The sequence below is a fragment of the Chiloscyllium plagiosum genome, unplaced genomic scaffold, assembly GCF_037043375.1.
Source record: "Chiloscyllium plagiosum isolate Xiang-an unplaced genomic scaffold, Cpla_swu_hap1 HiC_scaffold_6, whole genome shotgun sequence".
NCBI classification, from domain to species: Eukaryota; Metazoa; Chordata; class Chondrichthyes; order Orectolobiformes; family Hemiscylliidae; genus Chiloscyllium; species Chiloscyllium plagiosum.
This window is the reverse complement of record NW_028270144.1, coordinates 85,461,993-85,484,462: the sequence shown is the minus strand read 5'-3', so window position 1 is coordinate 85,484,462 and position 22,470 is coordinate 85,461,993. Positions and strand designations below refer to the sequence as shown.

The 22,470-nt window shown below is 45.3% G+C and overlaps 1 protein-coding gene across 3 annotated transcripts in view; it reads left to right on the top strand.

Annotated features, from left to right (window-relative positions):
• LOC122550742 (palmitoyltransferase ZDHHC20-B) overlaps nt 1–22,470 on the top strand; it is a 141,716-nt gene that overhangs the window by 6,226 nt on the left and 113,020 nt on the right. For all 3 annotated transcript variants that reach the window (XM_087988169.1, XM_043691932.2, XM_043691931.2), the window contains exon 2: nt 3,130–3,156. In XM_087988169.1, coding sequence (XP_087844295.1) covers nt 3,130–3,156 — 27 coding nt within the window. The remainder of the gene's footprint in view (nt 1–3,129; nt 3,157–22,470) is intronic.

The following is a 22,470-nucleotide window of genomic DNA, read 5'->3' as shown; positions in this document are numbered from 1 at the left end:
CCATTTTGGAACCAAAACCCAGTTTTGGTTCTGTCAGGGTCACTCAGCCCCGACATCATTATAGCCTTGGTTCAAACATGGAAAAAGGACTGAATTGCAGAGGTAAAGTCATATCAGACCACATTTGACTGAGTGACATCAAGGACCCCAGCAAAACTGGAATTATTGGGAAAGGGAGAAAACTCTGCTTGTTGGAGTCATTTCTGGCATTTAGAAAGATGTTTATGATCATTGAAGATCAGTTATCATCAATGCCAGGACATCTCTGCAGGAGTTCCTCAGGATACTGTCCTGGGCCCAAACACCTTCATCAGTGATCGTCTCTCAGTCATAAGGTCAGAATTGGGGATGTTTGCTGATGACTACACAATGTTCAGCACAATTCACAACTCCAGTCCAAATTCAAATGCAACAAGATCTGGACAATATCCACACTTAGGCCTGACAACTGGCAAGTAATATTCACACCATACAAATGCCAAGGAACAACCATCTTGAATAAGTGATAATCTAGCCACTGCCCATTGACGTTCAGTGTGTTGTCATCACTGTCAACTACCCCCCCACTATCAACATCTTGGGAATATCATTGATCAGAAACTCAACCGGACTTGCCATATAAATACAGTGGGTTCAAGAACAGGTCAAAGGCTAAGAGTACTTCAGCGAGCAATTCATCCCCTGTCTCCCCAAAGCCTGTCCTCCGTCTGCAAGACACATCAGAAATGTGATGGAATACTCTCCACTTGCCTGGATGAGAGCAGCTCCAACAGCACTCCAAAGCTTGACACCATGCAGGACAAAGCAGCTTCCGCTTGATTGGCACCACATCCACAAACATTCACTACCTCCAACACTAATGCTCAGTAGCAGCAGTGTGTCTACATGATGCACTGCAGAAATTCATCAAAGATCCTAAGACAACACCTTCCAAACCTATGACCACTTCCATCTAGAAGGACAAGGATGGCAGATACATGGAACATCACCACCTGGAAGTTACCTTCCAAGCCACTTGGAAACATATTGTGGTTCCTTCACTGTCACTGGGTCAAAGTCCTGGAATTCCCTCCCTTAAGGGCGTTATGGGTCTGCCAACATGGACTGCAGCAGTTCAAGAAGGCAGCTCACTACTACCTTCTCTAGGGCAACTAGGAGCAAACAATAAATGCTGGCCAGCTAGTCATGCCCAACTCCCACAAGTGATTTAAAAAAAGTTCAGAAATGCTTTTATACCAAATAGGATTTGTAGAAAAATCAAATCATCATTTGCTTGAATAATTTGCTGAATATATTCTAAAATTGCATTCAGAGGAGTGACAGGAATCAAATTTTAGCATCCTTCCAAAACATACAATTTATACTTCATGTGATTTTCAGCAGGAAATGGGGGATTTTACTATATTGTAAATTTAACTGGTTACATTAAAATGAAACTATGAACTGATGAACTAAGCAGCAAAAAATAGGACATGAATATTGCATGATCTGTTTGCAATTTTGGCATTTTTGCTTTTTGCTTTCCCTTAGGAGCAATGGTACAGTAGATGAAGGTACAATGGATGGAGCTATACAATCTCTATAGTGTGGATGCAGGCCATTTGACCTATCAAGTTCATACTGACCCTCCGAAGAGCATCCCATCCAGAACCACATCCTTACTTTATCCCTGTAACCCTGCATTCTCCATGGCTATTCCACCTAGCTAGCAAATCTATGGACAACATGGGCAATTTAGCAGACTAATCCAACTAACATGCACTTTTTGGACTGTGGGAGGAAATCTGTGCAGACATGGGAAGAATGTGCAAACTCCACACAGACGATCGCTTGCGGGTGGAATCGAACCCAGGTCCCTGACGCTGGAGCAGCAGTGCTAGCCACCATGTGTTAAATTTGTAATGAGCACCCTGTGCCAGTAAAGAAGTGGCCAGTTATATTTTTGGTCTTGGTTTGCATACTTAAATGCTATCTTTTGTAGTGTTTATTGTTCAAATGTGTTTGTTAGATAAATCTGGGCTTTCAGTTTAACAAATGCATAGAGTCTCTGGTTAGTTTAATTTGCCATTTCAATGTGTAATCCATTCCAGGTTTTCAGGAGCTTTCTTAATAGATGAAAGCTTTTTTTCTGAGGATCCTTGAAGTTCCTGTATCATCTTCTGCTTAGTTGTCAGATCAAAAGAAGGAAACAAGCATTCAGTGTTCCTAATCCTGATTGTTAACCCATGACTCTTGATGGAAAGTACATATTTAGTGTTGGGAAAGGACAAGATCTGAACTTGACAATGAAGTTTTATCATACCTTGTCAGCAATGACAATGTGAAGATGACCAGTTGAGACGTGTATCAGAGGGCAACCAAAATCTCTGAAACCTGTACTCAGGTAGGACTTAACAGCTCGAGGATGGATGTAACAGAGGAAATGTAATGAAAAGGAGATTCTTACTGTTTAAGATATATGATTTGAGAATCCAGTAGCCTAATTTATAAAAATAGAGGCAATTCTTCTCCTCTGGCCTTCTGTCAACTGAAACATTACCCACACAGAAAATGTTGGAGAAATTCAACAGGTCTCACAGCCTCTGAAGCATTACGTCACTTTAGCTTTCTGCCCATGAAACCTTACCTAATAAGTATTCATTGTTTTTGGTTTTTTTTCAAATTTCCAGCATTTGCAGTATGTTGCCTTTATACTGGGGTAGTCACCGGTTAACATTGCAGAGAAGTTCTTAGTTTTTATTTACATTGAAATACTATGCAAACAGAATTGTGCATGCATTGAATAATTGCATGGTAGTGCAGAACTTAAATATTGCTGATTAAAGGTAAAGCTTCAGTAGTCTGTCTTTTAAGTGTTTAAGTACGTGTATTATTGTGGCTTAGTTTCATTTCCAGATACACCTTCTCCAGCCCAATGAACTAAATGACCTTTTACTCCAGTAGCAATGTTTATATTTGCAATGGCCTTTAGTCGCAGAGCTGTGAAGTAATTCGGGACCTTGTGCTTTGGCTACCTGTTAACAGGGGTGTCATGATTTACATTTAATGATAGTTGAGCTTTAGTTTATGTGCAAACTTTCATTTTCTGGTTTTCCAACTTTTAACAGTTTCTTTCTTTTTACCTTGTAGTTACCATCCAGAGCATTGGAGAAAAGGGTAAGGATTTGCATTTAGCATACTGTACTTTGATGTCTTCAATGTAATACAATAAAAATGTTTTGCATTTGAATGCTAAACTAAACATGGAATGTAGTTGTGATATGACAGTTTCATTCTGCCATGTATATTTTTAATCATCAATGGCAGGGCTAACAATTGAGTCAGAAATATTTAATGCTTAGCATCGTTGCAGAGATAGGTGGGGGTGTGGTAATGTTACTGGACTATAATTGTGAAGTCCCAGGCTGATGTTCCAGGAGACAGATTTAGAATTCCACCGTGGCAAATAGTAAAATTTGAATTTAATAGTAGTCTGTAGTTAAAAGCTGATGTAATGGTAGCCTTGTAACCATTGTCAGAGACACAAAAAAAATTGCAGATGCTAGAGTCCAAGTAGACAAGCAGGAAGCTGGAGGAACACAGCAAGCCAGGCAGCATCAGGAGGTGAAGTCCTTCAGGACTGGGGGTGGGTGTAAGGGAGCTGCAGATAAAAGTTGGGTTGTTGCGGTTGAGGGAGGGGAGGGTGTGGGATGGTAAGGTAGGTATAGGTGAACACAGGTAGAGAGTATGACCTGGTTGGTCGATGAGAGGAACGAATCCGGTTGGTAACTAGAAGGAAGTGTCGTTCAGTGGAATGTAAGGGAGTTGGGGGAAAGGAAGGGAGGTTATTTGAAATTGGAGAACTCCGTGTTGAGTCCTCCGGCTGTAGGCTGCCCAGGCAGAAGATGAGGTGTTGCTCCTCCAATTTGTGGTCTGATTTGCTGTGGCAGTAGAGGTGGCCGAGGATGGTCATGTCAGAAAGGGAGTGGGAAGGGGAATTAAAATGGGCGGTGACTGGGAGGTCAGGTCAGCCCCTGTGGACCTGGCTGAAATGCTCAGCGGAACATGCCCTGAGTTAACGTTTGATCTCCAGATGTAGAGAAGACCATGTTGGGAGTACTGGATACAGTAAATTAGGTTGGAAGAGAGGCAGGTGAACCTCTGTGTTACCTGGCAGAGATGCAAGATGCAAAATCTGCTGGCACACGACCCCCTTCACCTCCATTCAGGGCTCCAAACAGTCCTTCCAGGTGAGACAGAGGTTCACCTGCCTCTCCTCCAACCTAGTTTACTGTATCTGATGCTCCTGATGTGGTCTTCTGTACGTTGAAGAGAGACCAAACGTAAACTCAGGGCACGTTTTGCTGAGCATCTCAGATGAGCCTGCATGGGCTGACCTGATCTCCCAGTCACTGCCTATTTTAATTCCCCTTCCCACTCCCTTTCCAACGTGACCATCCTTAGCCTCCTCCGTTGCCACAGTGAATCAGACAGCAAATTGGAAGAGCAACGCCTCCTTTTGCCTGGGCAGCCTACAGCCCGGGGGACTCAACATTTGAGTTCTCCAATTTCAAATAACCTCCCATCCCATCCCCAGACTCCCTTCCCCTCCCCCCACTTCTGTTCGTCTATTCGACTCCTCCAATTACCAAGCTAATTCATTCCCCCCATCGCGCAACAGGTCATACCCTCTACCTGTGTTCACCTATGCCTCCCTCACCATCTTGCACCCCAAACCCCCCTTATCTACAGCTCCCTTTACACTCGCCCCAAGTCCTGAAGAAGGGTAGCATCTGAAACGTTGACTTCTCCACCTCCTGATGCTGCTTGGCTTGCTATGTTTTTCCAGCCTTCTCCTTGTTTACCTTGTAACCATTATCAGTTGTCGTGACAGTGCCTCTGGTTCACTGCTGTCCTACAAAACACAAAGCTGCTGTCTTTGTCTGGCCTACCTGTGACTCCAGACCCACAGCAATGTGGTTGACTCTTAAATCTCTCTCAAATGGCTGCACAACCCATTTGGTTGTACAAAACCACTACAATCTAAAGAAAGGATTGAACCAGATCTCCTCTATGTTGAACCATTTGGAAATGGCACAATGTTTTCAGAAAGGGTAAACTTCAATGTCTATTATCAAACATGGCTCTGTAACACTACAGATTTGCTAATTCTTTGTGGACGTAGTTGCTAGACTGGGTCTGCAGCGGGTGGTGAGGAAATCGGCAAACAGAAAAATCTTGCTAGACTTCATCCTCACCAGTCTACCAGTTGCAGACTTGACTATGCATGACAGTATCACTAATTAGTGTCCTAGACCCAACCATTGGTGGAATCATTAATAATCTTCCTTCCATTTGAAAATCAGAAATGTGTAATCATCAGCGAACATCCCCAGTGTTCAGCTGGGGATTCACAACTTGACCACTTGTCAGATAATGTAGTCTGTGTCCATGTACAGGGAGACCTGGAAAACATCCAGGCTTGTCTGAAAACTGAGAGAAAGTGAGGGCTGCAGATGCTAGAGATCAGAGCTGAAAATGTGTTGCTGGAAAAGCGCAGCAGGTCAGGCAGCATCCAAGGAACAGGAGAATCGACGTTTCGGGCATAAGCCTGAAGAAGGGCTTATGCCCGAAACGTCGATTCTCCTGTTCCTTGGATGCTGCCTGACCTCTTGTCTGAAAACTGGCAAGGAATGTTTGCAAAAGATTTGGCAGGCAAAGCTTCTCTCCACGAAGAGAGAATCTTGCTGTCACCTCTTGATGTTTAATAGCATTACCATTGCAGAATCCACCACTGTCAACATCTTGAATGTTACCGTCGACCTGAAACTGAACCGAGCCAATATTTAAATATTGAATCAACAAGAGCAGGTCAGGGGCTAGGAATACTGTGGCAAATAACTCCTCTCTCTCCTTAATGCCAGTCTAACATCCACAAGGTAGATGGTAGTTGGATGAAATATCCTCCATTTGCCTGGGTCGGTGTAATTCCTACAAGGCTTGAAGCTCTACATCATCCAGACCAAAGAAGTCACTTGATTTGCACCCAGAGTTTGTCCTTTTGAAGGGACAGGATATAATTAGGGAAGATAAGTGACTCAGACATTGCCAAGTAGGCGTATGACTATATCGTTTGTTTTATGCTCAATTAGTGTGCAGTACTAGTGTTCCCAACTTTGGCACAGATTCCCTCATCCTCCTTCCATGTTAGATGAAGAGTGTGCAGGATTATTTGAGCTGGATGCTCTCTTGCAGTATTTGCATGCAATGCCGAGTTTGAAATTAAAACTATGGAAGCGTATAAATAATATAGTGTAGAAGAGGGCCATTCATCCCATCTTGCCCATGCTGACCAAAATATACCCAAATACTCTTCCAATTCCATCTTCCCATGCAACTTACAGCACTTAAGGTACAGATTCAAGTACTTTTTGAAAGAATTTAGTGTCTCTGTCTCCGCCACCAACTCAGACAGCTAATTCCCAACATCCAATACCCGCTGCATAAAAAAGCTCCTCATCTCTCCTCTAATCCTCCTGTCATTTAGCCTGAATCTATGACTTCTGGTTTTTGAACTCTCTGCCAAAGCAAATAGTTTCCTCATGAGACTTTATCTTTACCCCTCACAATTTTTTCTATCTCATTCATGTCGCACCATCACACTTCTCTGTTCCAAGGAAAACAACTCCAATTTTTTTTTGTAGCTGCAATTCCCTTTTACTGTTTGACCTCCCTAAATGCATTAAAGTTGAACATTCATCTGTTCTGCCATCTCCTTTTGAAGTTCATTTGATTCAACCACCATTTTAAATTTTTGCTCCATTCATCACTGATAAACACTGGCAGATTCATTCCACAAGATTCATCGCAATAACTCACTAAGCCTCCTTTAACAGTATCTTCAAAACCCACACAACCTCTACCATATTGAAGTATAAGGACAGTGGATACATGGGAACACCTACCATCTGCAGGTTCCACTGCAAGCCTCTCATTGTCTTGTTTTGGGGCTACAGACCCCTCTTTTCCCCCCCACCCCGTTCCTTCACTGTTGCACAATCAATATTCTGGAGCTTCCTTCCTGATAATGTTGTGGATCGCTGTACACCCCAAGGACTGCATGATTTCAAGAAAGCAGCTCACTGCTGTCTTCAGGGCAATTCAGCCATGGGTGTAAATGTCAGCCTAGCCTATAGTACCCACATTCCACGAACAGATTGGAAGGAAGACAAGAATGAGCTGCATGGAGGGTGATGATTTCTGAATCTCGACAATAGAATTTAACAGGCCTCTTCTAGGGTATATACTTTTATTGCAGATTGCAATTTTTGGCAAGTATTAAAAATTGCCAATATAGTGATGTTTATTATAGAATTATAATAGTTTCATGATATATTAGTCAAATACAATGTTACACTGTTCAATCAGCCTTGAATTTGAATCCAGCATGTCAGCATGTGTTGCCACTGCCCATGAAGATTTTTATCACTTAGCACAATGGTCCCTTTTCATCAATGATCTTTTTTGTTCTTCGCTACACAAATAGGCAGTGCAACATCTCCTCTTTCACTTGAATGGGTCAAGCGTAATAGTCAGGATAGGCGAGGACATATCTTTTCATTTTTTTTAATAACGTTGGTCACCATGTGCTGCTAAGATTTTAAATGTCCAGTCTTCTAAAGAATGGATAAATGGGTGACTATGCTAGATCTGTGTTGTTGAGTTCCCAGCAAAATGCTCAAGCAAATCACATGTTTGAATCAAGTGACACCAAAGAAGAAGGAAGGATCCTCACCTATGAACTCAGCATTGTCTGCAAACACTGCAAAAAGAGCATCCAGCTCAGGTGATCCTACACAGTCGTCATCTAACATGACAGAAGGATGAGGGAATCTGTGTCAAAGTTGGCCACGGTGGATCACATTATAGCTAAGCATAAAACAGGTATGGTCATACTCTAGAATCATAGCGAGTAGACAATGTGTAAGCCATTTATCACCTCCCCTAATTACGTTCTAATCCTTCAGTGGGATAAACCCACCAGAGATGACAGCACCACTGTATATAAAGCAGAGGGAGTGGCATAAGGTGCCCTTAGCATTAACCCCCGACTCCAGTCGATCTCCTACCTCCCAATTCTGGTCGATCTTCTGCCTCCAAAATCATTTGAAGAAACTCTCACCAACCAAGAAAAAGCAACCAACTTGAAATGCATCTCATCCAACACTTTAAACCATTCACCATTTATCTGATAGAGCTTCAGTGCACTGGCAACAAAATGTATTTCAGCAACTAGCCATTATTTTGACAATTTCTCCCAAACCACCTCAAAAGATGAGGATGGTATATGTAAGTACCAATATGTGCAAGTTGCCCTTCAAGTCAGACATTGATTAGTTTAGTTATTCCTTCATTGCACTCGATCAAATCCTTTAACACCCTAACCAGAAGTTTCATACATGTACCTTTCACCACATAAGTGGAGCAATTGGAGAAGCTGTTTTCTCACTGCTATCAGAAATGATACTTAGCATATGACTTTTTTTCTCCAACAAAGAGTAGTTTAATTAAAGACCTTTAAATAATTTTAAGCATTGATAAAAAGAATTCTGCATGTTGAATTCTGAGGACGGGTCACTGGACCCGAAGTGTTAACTTTGATTTCTCTTCACAGATGCTGCCAGATCTGCTGAGCTTTTCCAGCAACTTTTATTGTTTCATATTGAACATTGTGGGGTGTGAGTAAACAATGGTGATTCATGAGGGAAGTATCTGGATCAAATGGTCTGTTTGTGTTGTAATATTTTGGTATCCTTTCTATGTTCTGTTTTTCAATTTTCCTCCTGTTTTCTTCACTAAACCACTTGAATACGTGAAAGCTAAACATGGGAAAAGGTAAACTCATTCTTCACATTTTCCATGTTGTTTTATATTGTTATGGTGTGACTTCTCCATGTTGTTACTCCATCCTTCCTGCCTCACATTCTCCTTGGAGAGGTTAAAAACCTGGCACAGTTGTTTTCCAGACCCAAAAGGTGATTAAACAAGTTGCAAGAGATCTTGGTGTTTTACCTTCCGATTTTGTGTGCTGTTATGTTATTCTCACTCACTTGTTTAACTCCTCCTTGAATCCTTGTAATAAATCAGTACTCAATGCACATACCAATCTGTTCCTGCAGATTCTATGTGAAAAAAAAATCTTGAGTTTTATGTTTTCATATCTTATAACTATGTCCCATGATTTTTCACACACCTGCCCAGTGTGAATAACTTATGCATATGGCTTAGCTTCATCTTTTCAATATCTTAAAGGTGTTGGTCAAATGGATAGAAATGTCTGTTTCCCTGCTGTATACCTCTATAAATATCCTTCTATGCTTCCTGTAAGTGCAGGCACCTAAATTATAAATATAATAGAACTAGAAGATTGCAGATGCTAGAAATTAGAAATAAAAATAGAAAATACTACAGAAACTCAGCAAGTCTGACTGCATTTATGGAGATAGAAATATTAAATCTAATAGTTCTTTTGCATCTTCCAGAATCTAAACTTTACTCATTATCTGAGGGCACAATCATTGGACATGGGTGCAAATAAGATGTAGCAAAGATTTTGTACAAACATTGTCTTGATATGGGGTCATCGTGACAAATTGATAAGATAATATCCAATTACGATCATTTATTTCATATGTATGGAGAGGAAGTCTTAACATTGAAGTGTAAAGCTCACTTTGGGTTAGAGTACTTGCAAATGTTATGCTGATCATAGCATGTTAGAATTCCCACATTTCAGTGTCCATGTGTTTCACATGATCTTTATTCTTCTCCAGAATCTTTTTATAGACAATGTCTGTTCATTACCCAAGGCCTCTGATAGTGTTGAAAATGTGTTGCTGGAAAAGCACAGCAGGTCAGGCAACATCCAGGGAACAGGAGAATCGACGTTTCGGGCATAAGTCCTTCTTCAGGAATGAGGAAAGTTTGTCCAGCAGGCTAAGATAAAAGGTAGGGAGGAGGGACTTGGGAGAGGGGCGTCGGAAATGTGATAGGTGGAAAGAGGTCAAGGTGAGGGTGATAGGTCAGACTGGGGTGGGGGCGGAGAGGTCAGGAAGAAGATTGCAGGTTAGGAAGGCGGTGCTGAGTTCGATGGATTTGACTGAGACAAGGTGGGAGGAGGGGAAATGAGGAAACTGGTGAAATCCGAGTTCATCCCTTGTGGTTGGAGGGTTCCTAGGCGGAAGATGAGGCGCTCTTCTTCCAACCGTCGTGTTGTTGTGGTCTGGCCATGGAGGAGTCCAAAGACCTGCATATTCTTGGTGGAGTGGGAGGGGGAGTTGAAGTGTTGAGCCACAGGGTGGTTGGGTTGGTTGGTCCGGGTGTCCCAGAGGTGTTCTCTGAAACGCTCCGCAAGTAGGCGGCCTGTCTCCCCAATATAGAGGGCCGGGAGTGGAGGTTGGGTTGGTGGGGGGTGTGGATCTGACTAGGGAGTCACGAAGGGAATGGTCTTTACGGAATGCTGATAGGGGAGGTGAGGGAAATATATCCTTGGTGGTGGGGTCCGTTTGGAGTTGGCGGAAATGACGGTGGATGCTGCGCTGTACATGGAGATTGGTGGGTGGTAGGTGAGGACCAGTGGGGTTCTGTCCTGATGGCGGTTGGAGGGGCGGGGATCAAGGGCGGAGGAGCGAGAAGTGGAAGAGATGCGGTGGAGGGCATCGTCGACCACGTCGGGGGGGACATTGCGGTCCTTGAAGAAGGAGGCCATCTGGGTTGTATGTTTTTGGAACTGGTCCTCCTGGGAGCAGATGCGGCGGAGACGAAGGAAATGGGAGAATGGGATGGCGTTTTTACAGGGGGCAGTGTGGGAGGAGGTGTAGTCCAGGTAGCTGTGGGAGTCGGTCGGTTTGTAGTAGATGTCCGTGTTGATTCGGTCGCCTGACATAGAAATAGAAAGGTCGAGGAAGGGGAGGGAGGAATCTGAGACTGTCCAGGTGAATTTGAGGTCGGGGTGGAAGGTGTTGGTGAAGTGGATGAACTGTTCAACCTCCTAGTAGGAAGACCACTCCCTCCGTGACTCCCTCGTCAGATCCACACCCCCCACCAACCCAACCTCCACTCCCGGCCCTCTATATTGGGGAGACAGGCCGCCTACTTGCGGAGCGTTTCAGAGAACGCCTCTGGGACACCCGGACCAACCAACCCAACCACCCTGTGGTTCAACACTTCAACTCCCCCTCCCACTCCACCAAGGATATGCAGGTCTTTGGACTCCTCCATGGCCAGACCACAACAACACGACGGTTGGAGGAAGAGCGCTTCATCTTCCGTCTAGGAACCCTCCAACCACAAGGGATGAAATCGGATTTCACCAGTTTCCTCATTTCCCCTCCCCCCACCTTGTCTCAGTCAAATCCATCGAACTCAGCACCGCCTTCCTAACCTGCAATCTTCTTCCTGACCTCTCCGCCCCCACCCCAGTCTGACCTATCACCCTCACATTGACCTCGTTCCACCTATCGCATTTCCGACGCCCCTCCCCCAAGTCCCTCCCTACCTTTTATCTTAGCCTCCTGGACAAACCTTCCTCATTCCTGAAGAAGGGCTTGTGCCCGAAACGTCGATTCTCCTGTTCCCTGGATGCTGCCTGACCTGCTGTGCTTTTCCAGCAACACATTTTCAGTTCTGATCTCCAGCATCTGCAGACCTCACTTTCGCCTCTGATAGTGTGGCTACTAAAGTTAATTTGTTGTAGTCTGAGGATCATTCAGCTGCTCTCTGAGAGAGAGAGAGAAAGAGAGATACAACAAGTGGTGAGTTTATCCTGGGGGGCACCACACCTCAGGAAAGAAGTGAGATTGAGAAGGAGGGACCTTCATGGTGACCTTGGCTGGTGTGGGAATTGAACCTGCACTGTCGGCATCACTCTAAATCGTAGACCAACCTTCTAGCCAACTGAACTAACCAGTCTCAGCTTTGACAATCTGAATGTTTCGTGATGCACTTTTCTGTACATTTGTAGTTCCCACATGCTTTGTTTATTGATGATTATATGCAGAACTTCATCCCTGATTTTTATATTTAATTGCCTGGCTTCATATCTGAACACTTGGCTTTTTGCAAGAATTTCACAGCACTGTTCATGGTTTCTGTGATTCATGCACAGTAGTATACAGCCCTTTTCCTACTAAACACACAACTCTGCATGATGTACACATGTATTGTTTCCAGCCATATGTGTGGAAATTGATATAATAATGTACAACTATACAATAATATGCTCGCTGCTCAATTTGAATTTCATCCACTCAGTCCCTGACCTCATTTCGCCCCCAAGGACTACAACGATTCACCATCCAAAGGGCAGTTAGAGATGGGCAACAAATTCTGACCTTGCTAGTGGTATCCACATCCCATGAATAGGAAAAAAAGTCACCTGCCAGAATCTAGGGCTGAGATAGCAAAGGCAGTAATACTTGTATCTAATAATTTGTTAGGTAAACGTGTAGTAGAGGTACTAAGCTTACATAATTCCTATGTTTAAGTAGGAAGCAGGAAATGTCCAAGCAGTAATAGTCCAAACAATTGTGAGTGGCACAGTGGCTCAGTAGTTCATATTGCTGCTTCACAGTGCCAGGGATCTGGATTTGATTCCAGCCCCAGGTTACTGTGTCTGTATGGAATTTGCACATTCTCCCAATGTCTTTTTTAAATTAGATTAGATTCTCTACAGTGTGGAAACAGGCCCTTCGGCCCAACAAGTCACAGCAACCCTCTAAGAGCCACCCAAACCCATTCCCCTACATTTACCCCTGACTAATCTACCGAAGACTATGGGCAATTTAGCATAGGCAATTCACCTGACCTGCACATCTTTGGACTGCGGGAGGAAACCACACCGACACAGGGAGAATGTGCAAACTCCACACAGACAGTTGCCCGAGGCGGGAATTGAACCCAGGTCCCTGGAGCTGTGTGGCAGCAGTGCTAACCACTGAGCCACCGTGCTGCCCACAGTGGACTGTGGTTTCTTCCCACAGTCCAAAGATGTTCAGGTTAAATGGTTTGGCCATGCTAAATTACCCATTGTGTCCAGGGATCTGCAGGCTAGCTGTGTTAGCCATGGGAAGTACAAAGTTATAAAGGTAGGGTAGGGGAGGTTGGTCTGGGTAGGATGTTTTTCAGAGGGTCGGTGTGGATTTGATGGGCCGAATGGCCTGCCTTCACTCTAGGAATTCTATAATTCTAAATCAGCTTACAATCAGGGTTAGAAAAAGTCATTAAGTCTGTAATAAAGCAGAGTATAGAATAACATGGAAATTAAAAATGTGATGATGGTTAGAATAGATTTTTAAAGTGAAAATCTTGTTTAAACAACCTTATTGAAGTTTATGAGGAGTTAACAGAGAGCGTAGACAGTGTTAATGCAGTAAATGTAATTTATCAGGATTTTACGATACTTACAATAGATTAAAAAGGTCACAGACTGTGAAGTCAGTACAAGTGGAAGAATGACTTCTAGCTAATTTCAAGACAAAATTGCAAAAATTGTAAGCGATGTCTAACCAGGATCAGTTTTGGTACTATAATTCACAATTTACTTAAAAAATTTCAGCTGATCAACAGCATAGTTTCTAAAATGGCAGGTGAACAAAATTTGAGTGGAGAGTGAATACTGAAGAGTACTGCAGTGAAGTATAGGAGGACATGAATAAACTTGAAGAATAGGGAAATTATTGGCAAATGAAGTTAAATACAGGTAGTATGTATTGCTCAGAATACATCTGTAATCGGGTAGTCATTTACTTTAAGGTAGGAGTTTAAGTGTGAGAGAGTAACAAGAGGATCTCGGTACAAATGTATCCATCACTAAAGCTGTGCTACAGATTAAATGGCCATGAGAAAGCAAAGCTTTATAGCTAAAGAGAATTGAAAAAATTTGCGATGTCTGCATGCAACCTTGGAAGCACCACATGCTATTCTGACGAACATGTTATTTAAAGGATGGAGAGGAAACTGCAGAGAGTACAGAGATAAATTAAACAGATAATACCAGATATCTGTGGGTTTTCTATGCCAGAAAAAGATTGTCAGTTGTATCTTTCCCCTCTGGGTGCAAAGAAGATTGGAATGGGGTGTGTGAGGGGTGACCTAGTAGAGGTGTCTCAAATTATGTAAGCTTTTTCAGAGAGTAGATAGAAAGAAAATTTCCATTTTTTTACAAATGAGTATAAATAGAGGCCATAAATATAGGATATTCCCTAAGAAATTCAGCAGTGAATTCAGAATAAATTTCTTTACTGAAAAAGGGATAAATAAAAATGCATGACTATCTACCTTGAGGAATGGTTGAAGCGAATAATATAGATGAATTCAGAGGTAAGGTTGACGAGCATTTGATGACAAGGAAATGGAGAGTTAACAATAAATTTAGAAGAAAATTTATTGAGCAGGGTTCAATGTGCGTAAGTACTGGCATAGATCTGTTGGAATGAATGACATATAAGATATGGGGAGATTCTCACATGGCATACATTGTGTCAGATGCTTGCAAATTCTCTTCTTTGTAAAATATATTCGCGCACAATTGTGTCAATTGTGAATTTGTAGGTACTTCCCCAATGTCATCAGTTTACTCCAAAATGGTAGATAACATTTGTAATTCTGAATTCGTGTGAATTCAGAAAAGAATTCAAAAGAAAAAAATTGCAACCACAAGATGTTCCAAAAGAGCTTCAAAGGCAATTAAGTTTTTTTTTAAAGCAATGTAGGAAATTCAGTATCTTTGTGTTTCCCTAATTGGTCATGATCCGTTGTCCCTCAAAACAGATTACACTTTTCCGGCTTCACGATTTGTGTGTCCTCAGGTGACTGGGTAGTCCAATTCTGGAATCCTCTATCTTTGGGCAGAGGAGACCAGAATTCAACTGAGGCATAGAAGGTCTTGAGGCAGGGTTCTGCTGTTTCTCCCGTATGCTTTTGTCACTTGTCTATATGTGTCCAATTTCCAACTGTGCTGCGGCTTGCTTAATATGGTGCAGCACGTGGCACTGTTTGTAGCGGATTTTTCCCAAGGATTGATGTCAATTTATTTCATTTTCACTGAGGCCTTCAGAAAGTGCTTCAAACATTTTCTCTGCAATTCTTGGGCACCATATTTATGCTGCGCAAAGATATTCTGCTGCAGTATCCAGTTATTTTGCATGCAAGCAAGGTGTCTAAACTAGCACATCTGATTTCAGTGATCATGGTTGTCACCCTGAAGGAATTTTCTTTGGTGAGGATTGGATATCACCTGTCTTTGCACTTGACTTTGAGTATCCTGATCAGACCTTTTGAGAAAGATAGCTGCTGATGTACGACATTGTTCAATAACTGCTGAAGTGTTCCATCAATAATAACAGTGTAGGTATTGGTTGAAGAGAGGCCAAGTTATGGAATTTGGCCTTGCTGATGTTGAGAAAGAGATCAACCCTTTTGTGGAATTTAAGAAATTGTGCATGGCATGAATGTCACTTACAGCATAGGCAGCAATTGTTCAGTCATTAGCGTATTGAGTTATAGATGTGCTGGAGGGTCAGCCTATTCTTGGCTGTCAACCTGCTGAGGTTGAAAAGCTACCTGTCAAATCAAAACTTGTAACCCCTTGTGACACTTGGTCATGAAGGAGCTCTGGGAGTAGGCCAAGGTAGAGAGAAAGTTAGTGCAATCTCAGCTCGTTTCTTAGCCGTCTACTTACAAAAGGACTTGATCTCCAATCCGTACAAAACTCATTTGCTTTCATGCCATCCTGTAGGAATTAGAAGACAGTACCAAATTTTGCTCAATCTATTGAGGACTTTCCATAGAACTTCATCGTTGCTGCAGGCAAAAATCTTTGACATCAAAAGAGGCCATGCAGAGCTTTGCTCCAAATAGCTTTCTAAACTTTGCTGAATAAGGATTAAGTTGATAGCTTCCCAGTCAACTGAAAGCAATTGCTGGACGGATGTCTTTCCTGACAGGTGGCTCAGAAGATTTGTGTGGGAATCCTCCACACAATTGACAGAAGAAATATGCCTCTCTGGTTTGCACTTATCAACTTTCTGAAAAACGTGAACAGTGATGTTATTATGGAATTGGAAAAGAAGTACCTTTCTGTGAAAAGGTCCAAACTGAGGCAAGATTTATAACCACCACCTCTGTAGATCTCTGTATAGTAATGTTCAGATAGCTTGCTTCATAAAGCTGATTGAGAGCTCGTCATCGTGATCAGGACAGTAGGGATATTGACAATGACTCCTCTCTCCAATCCCCATTATTCTTCAAAATAGTGCAAGAGGATGTTTTCAACCTGCCTTAAGGCAATAGGCACTGTCCCAAAAGTCTAATTTCAAAGACAAGTCTGTGCTTTCTCACTTCCATTGGAGTGTAAGCCTTTTTTTTGCACTCCACTCTCTTAAGCAGATCATGAGCCCTTTTCTGACTCCAGCAAGAGTTCTACTACCCGAGTCACATTGACTACTTTGTGACACCTGCCTTCCATTTACCTAAATTCAAACAGTCCCTTATCCAGTACAAAATCTGTGTAAAAATCCACAAGACTGAGCCTTTATTATTCTATTTTCTGGGCCTCTGGCAAAAGCTTCTTAACAAACAGCTTATATCCACCAAATCATTGATGACTTCAAAATATTGAAGCAGGTTGGTAGGGCATTATTTTCCAGTAATTTCCAGTATTTTCCAGTTCTTTTTCTTGAGATTTATTACACATTTGATGCAACTGCAATGTCTCGACTTCTGTGAACAGCCAAAATTTATTAAGCAAGTACAATCTTTTGGAGGAACCCTTAACTTTTTTTTTCCCAAAAATATACTTTATTCATAAAATAATTTGATGGTCTGTACAGTTGGTCATGCCATACATATGTACATATGTATACAACAACGAGCACCCGATCTACAAATCTTCGCACAAACTTTGAATATGTAAACATGCACATACAGAGATCAGAATTTATCATTTTTATACAGGTCTGTACATTTTTCAATCATATGCCCATATAATTAGCTGAAGCGTCAGCAGAGCCCAAATGACTGCATGGGCCCCCTGTTCTTCGTTAGGCAGGCAGACTTTACACAGTGGTCTTTCCCCACCGCGCCTAGGGGGCAGCTGCCCCAAGCTTCAGCGCATCCCTCAGCACATAGTCCTGGACCTTGGAATGTGCCAGTCTGCAGCACTCAGTCGGGGTCAACTCCTTCAGCTGGAAGATCAGGTTTCGGACCACCCAGAGAGCGTCCTTCACCGAGTTGATGATCCTCCAGGCACAGTTGATGTCTGTCCCTGGGAACAGGCCGTAGAGCATGGAGTCCCGCGTCACGGCGCTGCTCGGGACGAACCTCGACAAACACCACTGCATTCCTCTCCAGACTTCCTCTGCCTAGGCACATTCCAGAAGGAGGTGTGTGACAGTCTCGTCCCCCCCGCAGCCGTTTCGAGGGCAGCGTGCGGTGCGGCTGAGAGTCCGGGCGTGCATAAAGGATCTCACAGGCAGAGCCCTTCTCACCACCAGCCAAGCCATGTCTTGGTGCTTGTTGGAAAGTTTTGGCGATGAGGCATTCTGCCAAATGGCTTTGACAGTCTGCTCAGGGAACTGCTCGATAGGATCCACCCTCTCCTTTTCCCGAAGGGTCTCAAGGACACTACGTGCTGACCACTTCCTGATGGACTTGTGGTCAAAGGTGTTTTTCTTCATAAACTTCTCCACGAAGGACAGGTGATACGGAACGGTCCAACTACTCGGAGTGTTCCGCGGCAGCGAGGCCAGGCCCATCCTTCGCAACACCGGGGACAGGTAGAACCTCAGTACGTAGTGACACTTGGTGTTTGCATACCGGGGATCCACGTACAGCTTGATGCAGCCACACACAAAGGTGGCCATCAGGATGAGGGTGGCATTGGGTGTATTTTTTCCCCCGTTGCCCAGATCTTTGTACAGCGAGTCCCTTCGGACCCGGTCCATCTTTGACCTCCATATGAACTGGAAGATGGCCCGGGTGACTGCAGTGGCACAGGTTCTGGGAATAGGCCAGACCTGTGCCACGTATAACAGCAATGATAGTGCCTCACACCTGATGACCAGGTTTTTTCCCGCGATGGAGAGCGACCGTAGCTTCCTTCTGCCCAGTTTCTGCCTCACTTTGCTGATACGCTCCTCCCAAGATTTGGCGCACGCCCCAGCCCCTCCGAACCAAATACCCAGCACCTTCAGGTGGTCGGTCCTGACGGTGAAGGGGATCGAGGATTGGTTGGCCCAGTTCCCGAAGAGCATGGCCTCGCTCTTGCCTCGGTTTACCTTGGCCCCCGAGGCTCGTTCGAACTGGCCACATATGCACATGAGTCTGCGCACGGACAGGGGATCCGAGCAGAAAACGGCGACGTCATCCATGTACAGGGAGGCCTTAACCTGCAGGCCCCCGCTGCCAGGAATAGTCACCCCTCTCAGGCTCGCATCCTTCCTGATGGACTCGGCAAATGGCTCTATGCAGCACACAAACAAGGCAGGAGAGAGAGAGGGCAGCCCTGCCTGACTCCAGATCTGACTGGGAAGCTATCTGATTCCCACCCGTTGATTGAGACTGCACTGACAGTGTTGGTGTAGAGCAGTCGGATCCAATTGCAGATTCCCTCCCCAAAGCCCATTTTGGAGAGAACATCTCTCATATACCTGTGTGATATCCTGTCAAAGGCTTTCTCCTGGTCCAGGCTGATCAGGCAGGTGTCCAACCCCCTGTCCTGCACGTAGGCGATCGTATCCCTGAGGAGTGCGAGACTCTCAGCGATCTTCCTGCCCGGCACAGCACAGGTTTGGTCAGGGTGAATCACCGACCCCAGAGCAGACCTGACCCAGTTGGCGATTACCTTTGACAGAATTTTGTAATCCGCATTCAACAGTGAGATCGGTCTCCAATTTCTAATTTCTTCCCTCTCCCCCTTCCGCTTGTAGATGAGGGTGATGATGCCTTTCCTCATGGATTCACTCATGGTACCTGCCCGAAGCATACTGACATACACCTCCAGCAGGTCCTGGCCAATCAAGTCCCACAGAGCGGAATAGAGCTCGACCGGTAAGCCGTCGCTTCCGGGAGTTTTATTCTTTTCGAAGGACTCGAGGGCCTTGGTCAGCTCATCCAGAGATAGCGGCTGGTCCAGCCTCTCTCGTGTTCTGTCGTCTAAGACCGCCGTGATAGAGGACAGGAATGACTGGGAGGCCGTGCTGTCGGTCGGCTTCGCGTCATACAGACTGGCATAGAAGGATTTACTGATCCTCATGACATCAGTCTGAGATGACGTTATCGAGCCATCTTCTTCCTTCAGGCTGCCGAGCACGGAGCTCTCTTTGTGCACCTTCTGGAAGAAGAAACGTGAGGACGTCTCGTCCTGCTCCACCGAGTGGACCCTGGACTGGAAGATTATCTTGGAGGCCTCCGAAGCAAAGAGCGAGGCTTGCTGGCCCTTCACCTCCTTGAGGTCCTCCGTGACATCCACCCCCATCGTCTGCAGCAGGAGCAGGTTCTGCATACTTTCCTGGAGCTCGGACAGTTTTCCCCGCCTCTCTCTCGCCTCCTGAACACCTTTGAGGATGAAGAACCTCTTGATGTTCCCTTTTACTGTTTCCCACCAGTCCGCTGGGGACTCAAAGAGGGGCTTCACGGTTCTCCAACCTGCGTAGTCCCTCTTGAGCTCCTCAATGTTTTCTGGGGTCAACTGCTTTGTGTTCAGCTTCCACGTTCCCTTACCAGCCCGCTGCTTGTCCTGTAGGTGACAGTCGGCCAGCAGGAGGCAGTGGTCAGAGAAGAACACCGGTTTGACGTCGATGGATCTGACCGAGAGCGTTCGGGACACAAACAGGTAATCTATCCTTGAGCGGATAGACCCGTCTGCCCGTGACCAGGTGTATCTATGCTGCGCTCCATCTGCAGGGGTGCTGAAGACGTCGTGCAGCTTGGCATCTTTTACCGTGTCCATCAGGGCTCTGGACGTGGTATCCAGTTTACTGTCCCCCCCGCCGGATCGTCCATCTGCATCAATGATACAGTTGAAGTCTCTGGCCAGAATGACCAGCCTGGACGTAGCCAGCAACAGTGGAAGCTGCTGCAGGACGGCCAACCGTTCACTCTTACCCACTGGGGCGTACACATTAATCAGTCTCAGGGAGCATTCCTGTACATGACGTCGGCTACGAGGAGGCGCCTGCCCACCACCACCTTAACCTCGGAGATGGTGAAGTTGCCTCCTCGCAACAGGATACCCAGGCCGGAGGCGCAGCTATCGTTGCCCCCCGACCAAACTGACGTCCCATGGGCCCACAAGCTCGACCATCTCCTGTAGCTGCTGAGGTGCGGTATCCCACACTCCTGCAGGAACAGGACGTTGGCTTTAACGTTGGCCAGGAAGGCCATCGTAGAAACACATCGCGTAGCCGTTTTGATGCTACACACATTGATGCTGGCAATTTTTAACCCCATTTTAACAGTTTACAAGGTTAACAGTGTCCATTTGCTGCTGGTCTTGCCCCTCTGGGGTAGCTGTGTGCATTCCCGTGGTGACGGCAAACTGCTGGACCCTCCCAGGTAGCTGTCCGGCTCCACGCTGGAGCCATTTCCCCGCTCTGGTGTCTTCGGGTCAGGCCCAGGTTCCGCATAGTTCAGTTCTCCATCTGACAGCAGGGCTGTCACAGGACCGCTGCTCCCAGTTACCTGGAACTGTGGGCCAGTGGGTACCTCTTGGTTCTCACCGGGTGGGGGGAGGCCTTTACCCGTCCCCTCAGAGGGATTGTCTTTTCCTGCTTGGGTGGTGCTGCCCTCCTTTTTCCCCACGGCGCTCTGTCTCTTCCTCTGGTGACGACCCTCCTTGCGCCCGTCCTCACCGTCGGAAGAGCTGCCTGTATCCTCGCCGTGTAGTTGTCGCTTCCCCCCTCGCTGGATGGCTTTGGGAGGTTTCCTCTTCCTGCTTTTCACGGTAATCCAATCCTCTGCCTCCTTTGATCCCTTCTCTTCCATTTCCTCCGACTGTCTTGAAGGAGCTTGGATCGGCTGCTGCATCTCCCCGCTGTCTGCCGTCTGCTCCGCTACAGCCTGCCCTTCCTTCTGGGTGCCTTCAGACACCGTTCCCGTGCTGTTTTGTGGTACCATGCTGGTCTAAGGCGGTCCACGGCTCGTGTTGCCACCTCTGGCCATCTGTGCGTAGGTGGCGGCCCCTCGTCTTGGGCAGGCCTTGTACATGTGGCCCGCCTCTCCGCACAGATTACAGTTCTTGGCCTCCTTTCATTCCTTGGTCGGGTGGCCTTCCTGCTTGCAGAACCCTATAACACTGTTCGTGGACCTTATGGAGTGTGTCAAGAGATCTCTCTGAACAAGGGAACAGTTCTGCTTTATACAGGATTTTACAGCACAGTCACATGCCACCAAAGACACTATGTAGTGATTTGATTATTTCCAGAAACAATGTGATTAGATCATTCCTTAGCTGCAGAATTTGTTTTAAATTGTTTCTTAACTGCAAGGGTGTGGTTAGATTCTTAACTGCAGTGTTCTTATTCTTTCTTAACTGCAGGAGATGGCGATGTAAATTGATTCTGAATTGCAGGAGGTGGCTATGTACTTTTTTTATAGTCTGCCTGCAAGACAGAGAAACATGCCAGTCTTCTCTCTCTCTCACTCTCAAACGCTTTCTCACTCTCTCACTCTCTCACTCTCTCACTCTCTCACTCTCTCACTCTCTCACTCTCTCACTCTCACACGCACTCACACGCACGCACACGCACGCACACGCACGCACACGCACGCACACGCTCTCACTCACTCTCACACTCACTCTCACTCTCTCACTCTCTCACTCTCTCACTCTCTCACTCTCTCACTCTCTCACTCTCACACTCTCACACTCTCACTCTCTCACTCTCTCACTCTCTCACTCTCTCACTCTCTCACTCTCTCACTCTTTCACTCTTTCACTCTTTCACTCTCTCACTCACACCCACACACACTCTCACACACTCTCACACACTCACACACACTCTCACACACACACTCACACACTCACACACACTCACACACGCGCACACACGCACACACACGCTCTCACTCACTCTCACACTCACTCTCACACTCACTCTCACACTCACTCTCACACTCACTCACACTCTCACTCACTCTCTCTCACTCTCTCACTCTCACTCTCTCTCACTCTCACACTCTCACACTAACTCACTCACTCTCACACTCTCACACTCTCACACTCTCACACTCTCACACACACCCACTCACACCCACTCACACCCACTCACACCCACTCACACCCACTCACACCCACTCACACACCCACACACACTCACACACACGCGCACTCACACTCACACTCACACACACTCACATACACTCTCACACTCACACACCCTCACACACCCTCACACACCCTCACACACACACACTCACTCACACTCACTCTCA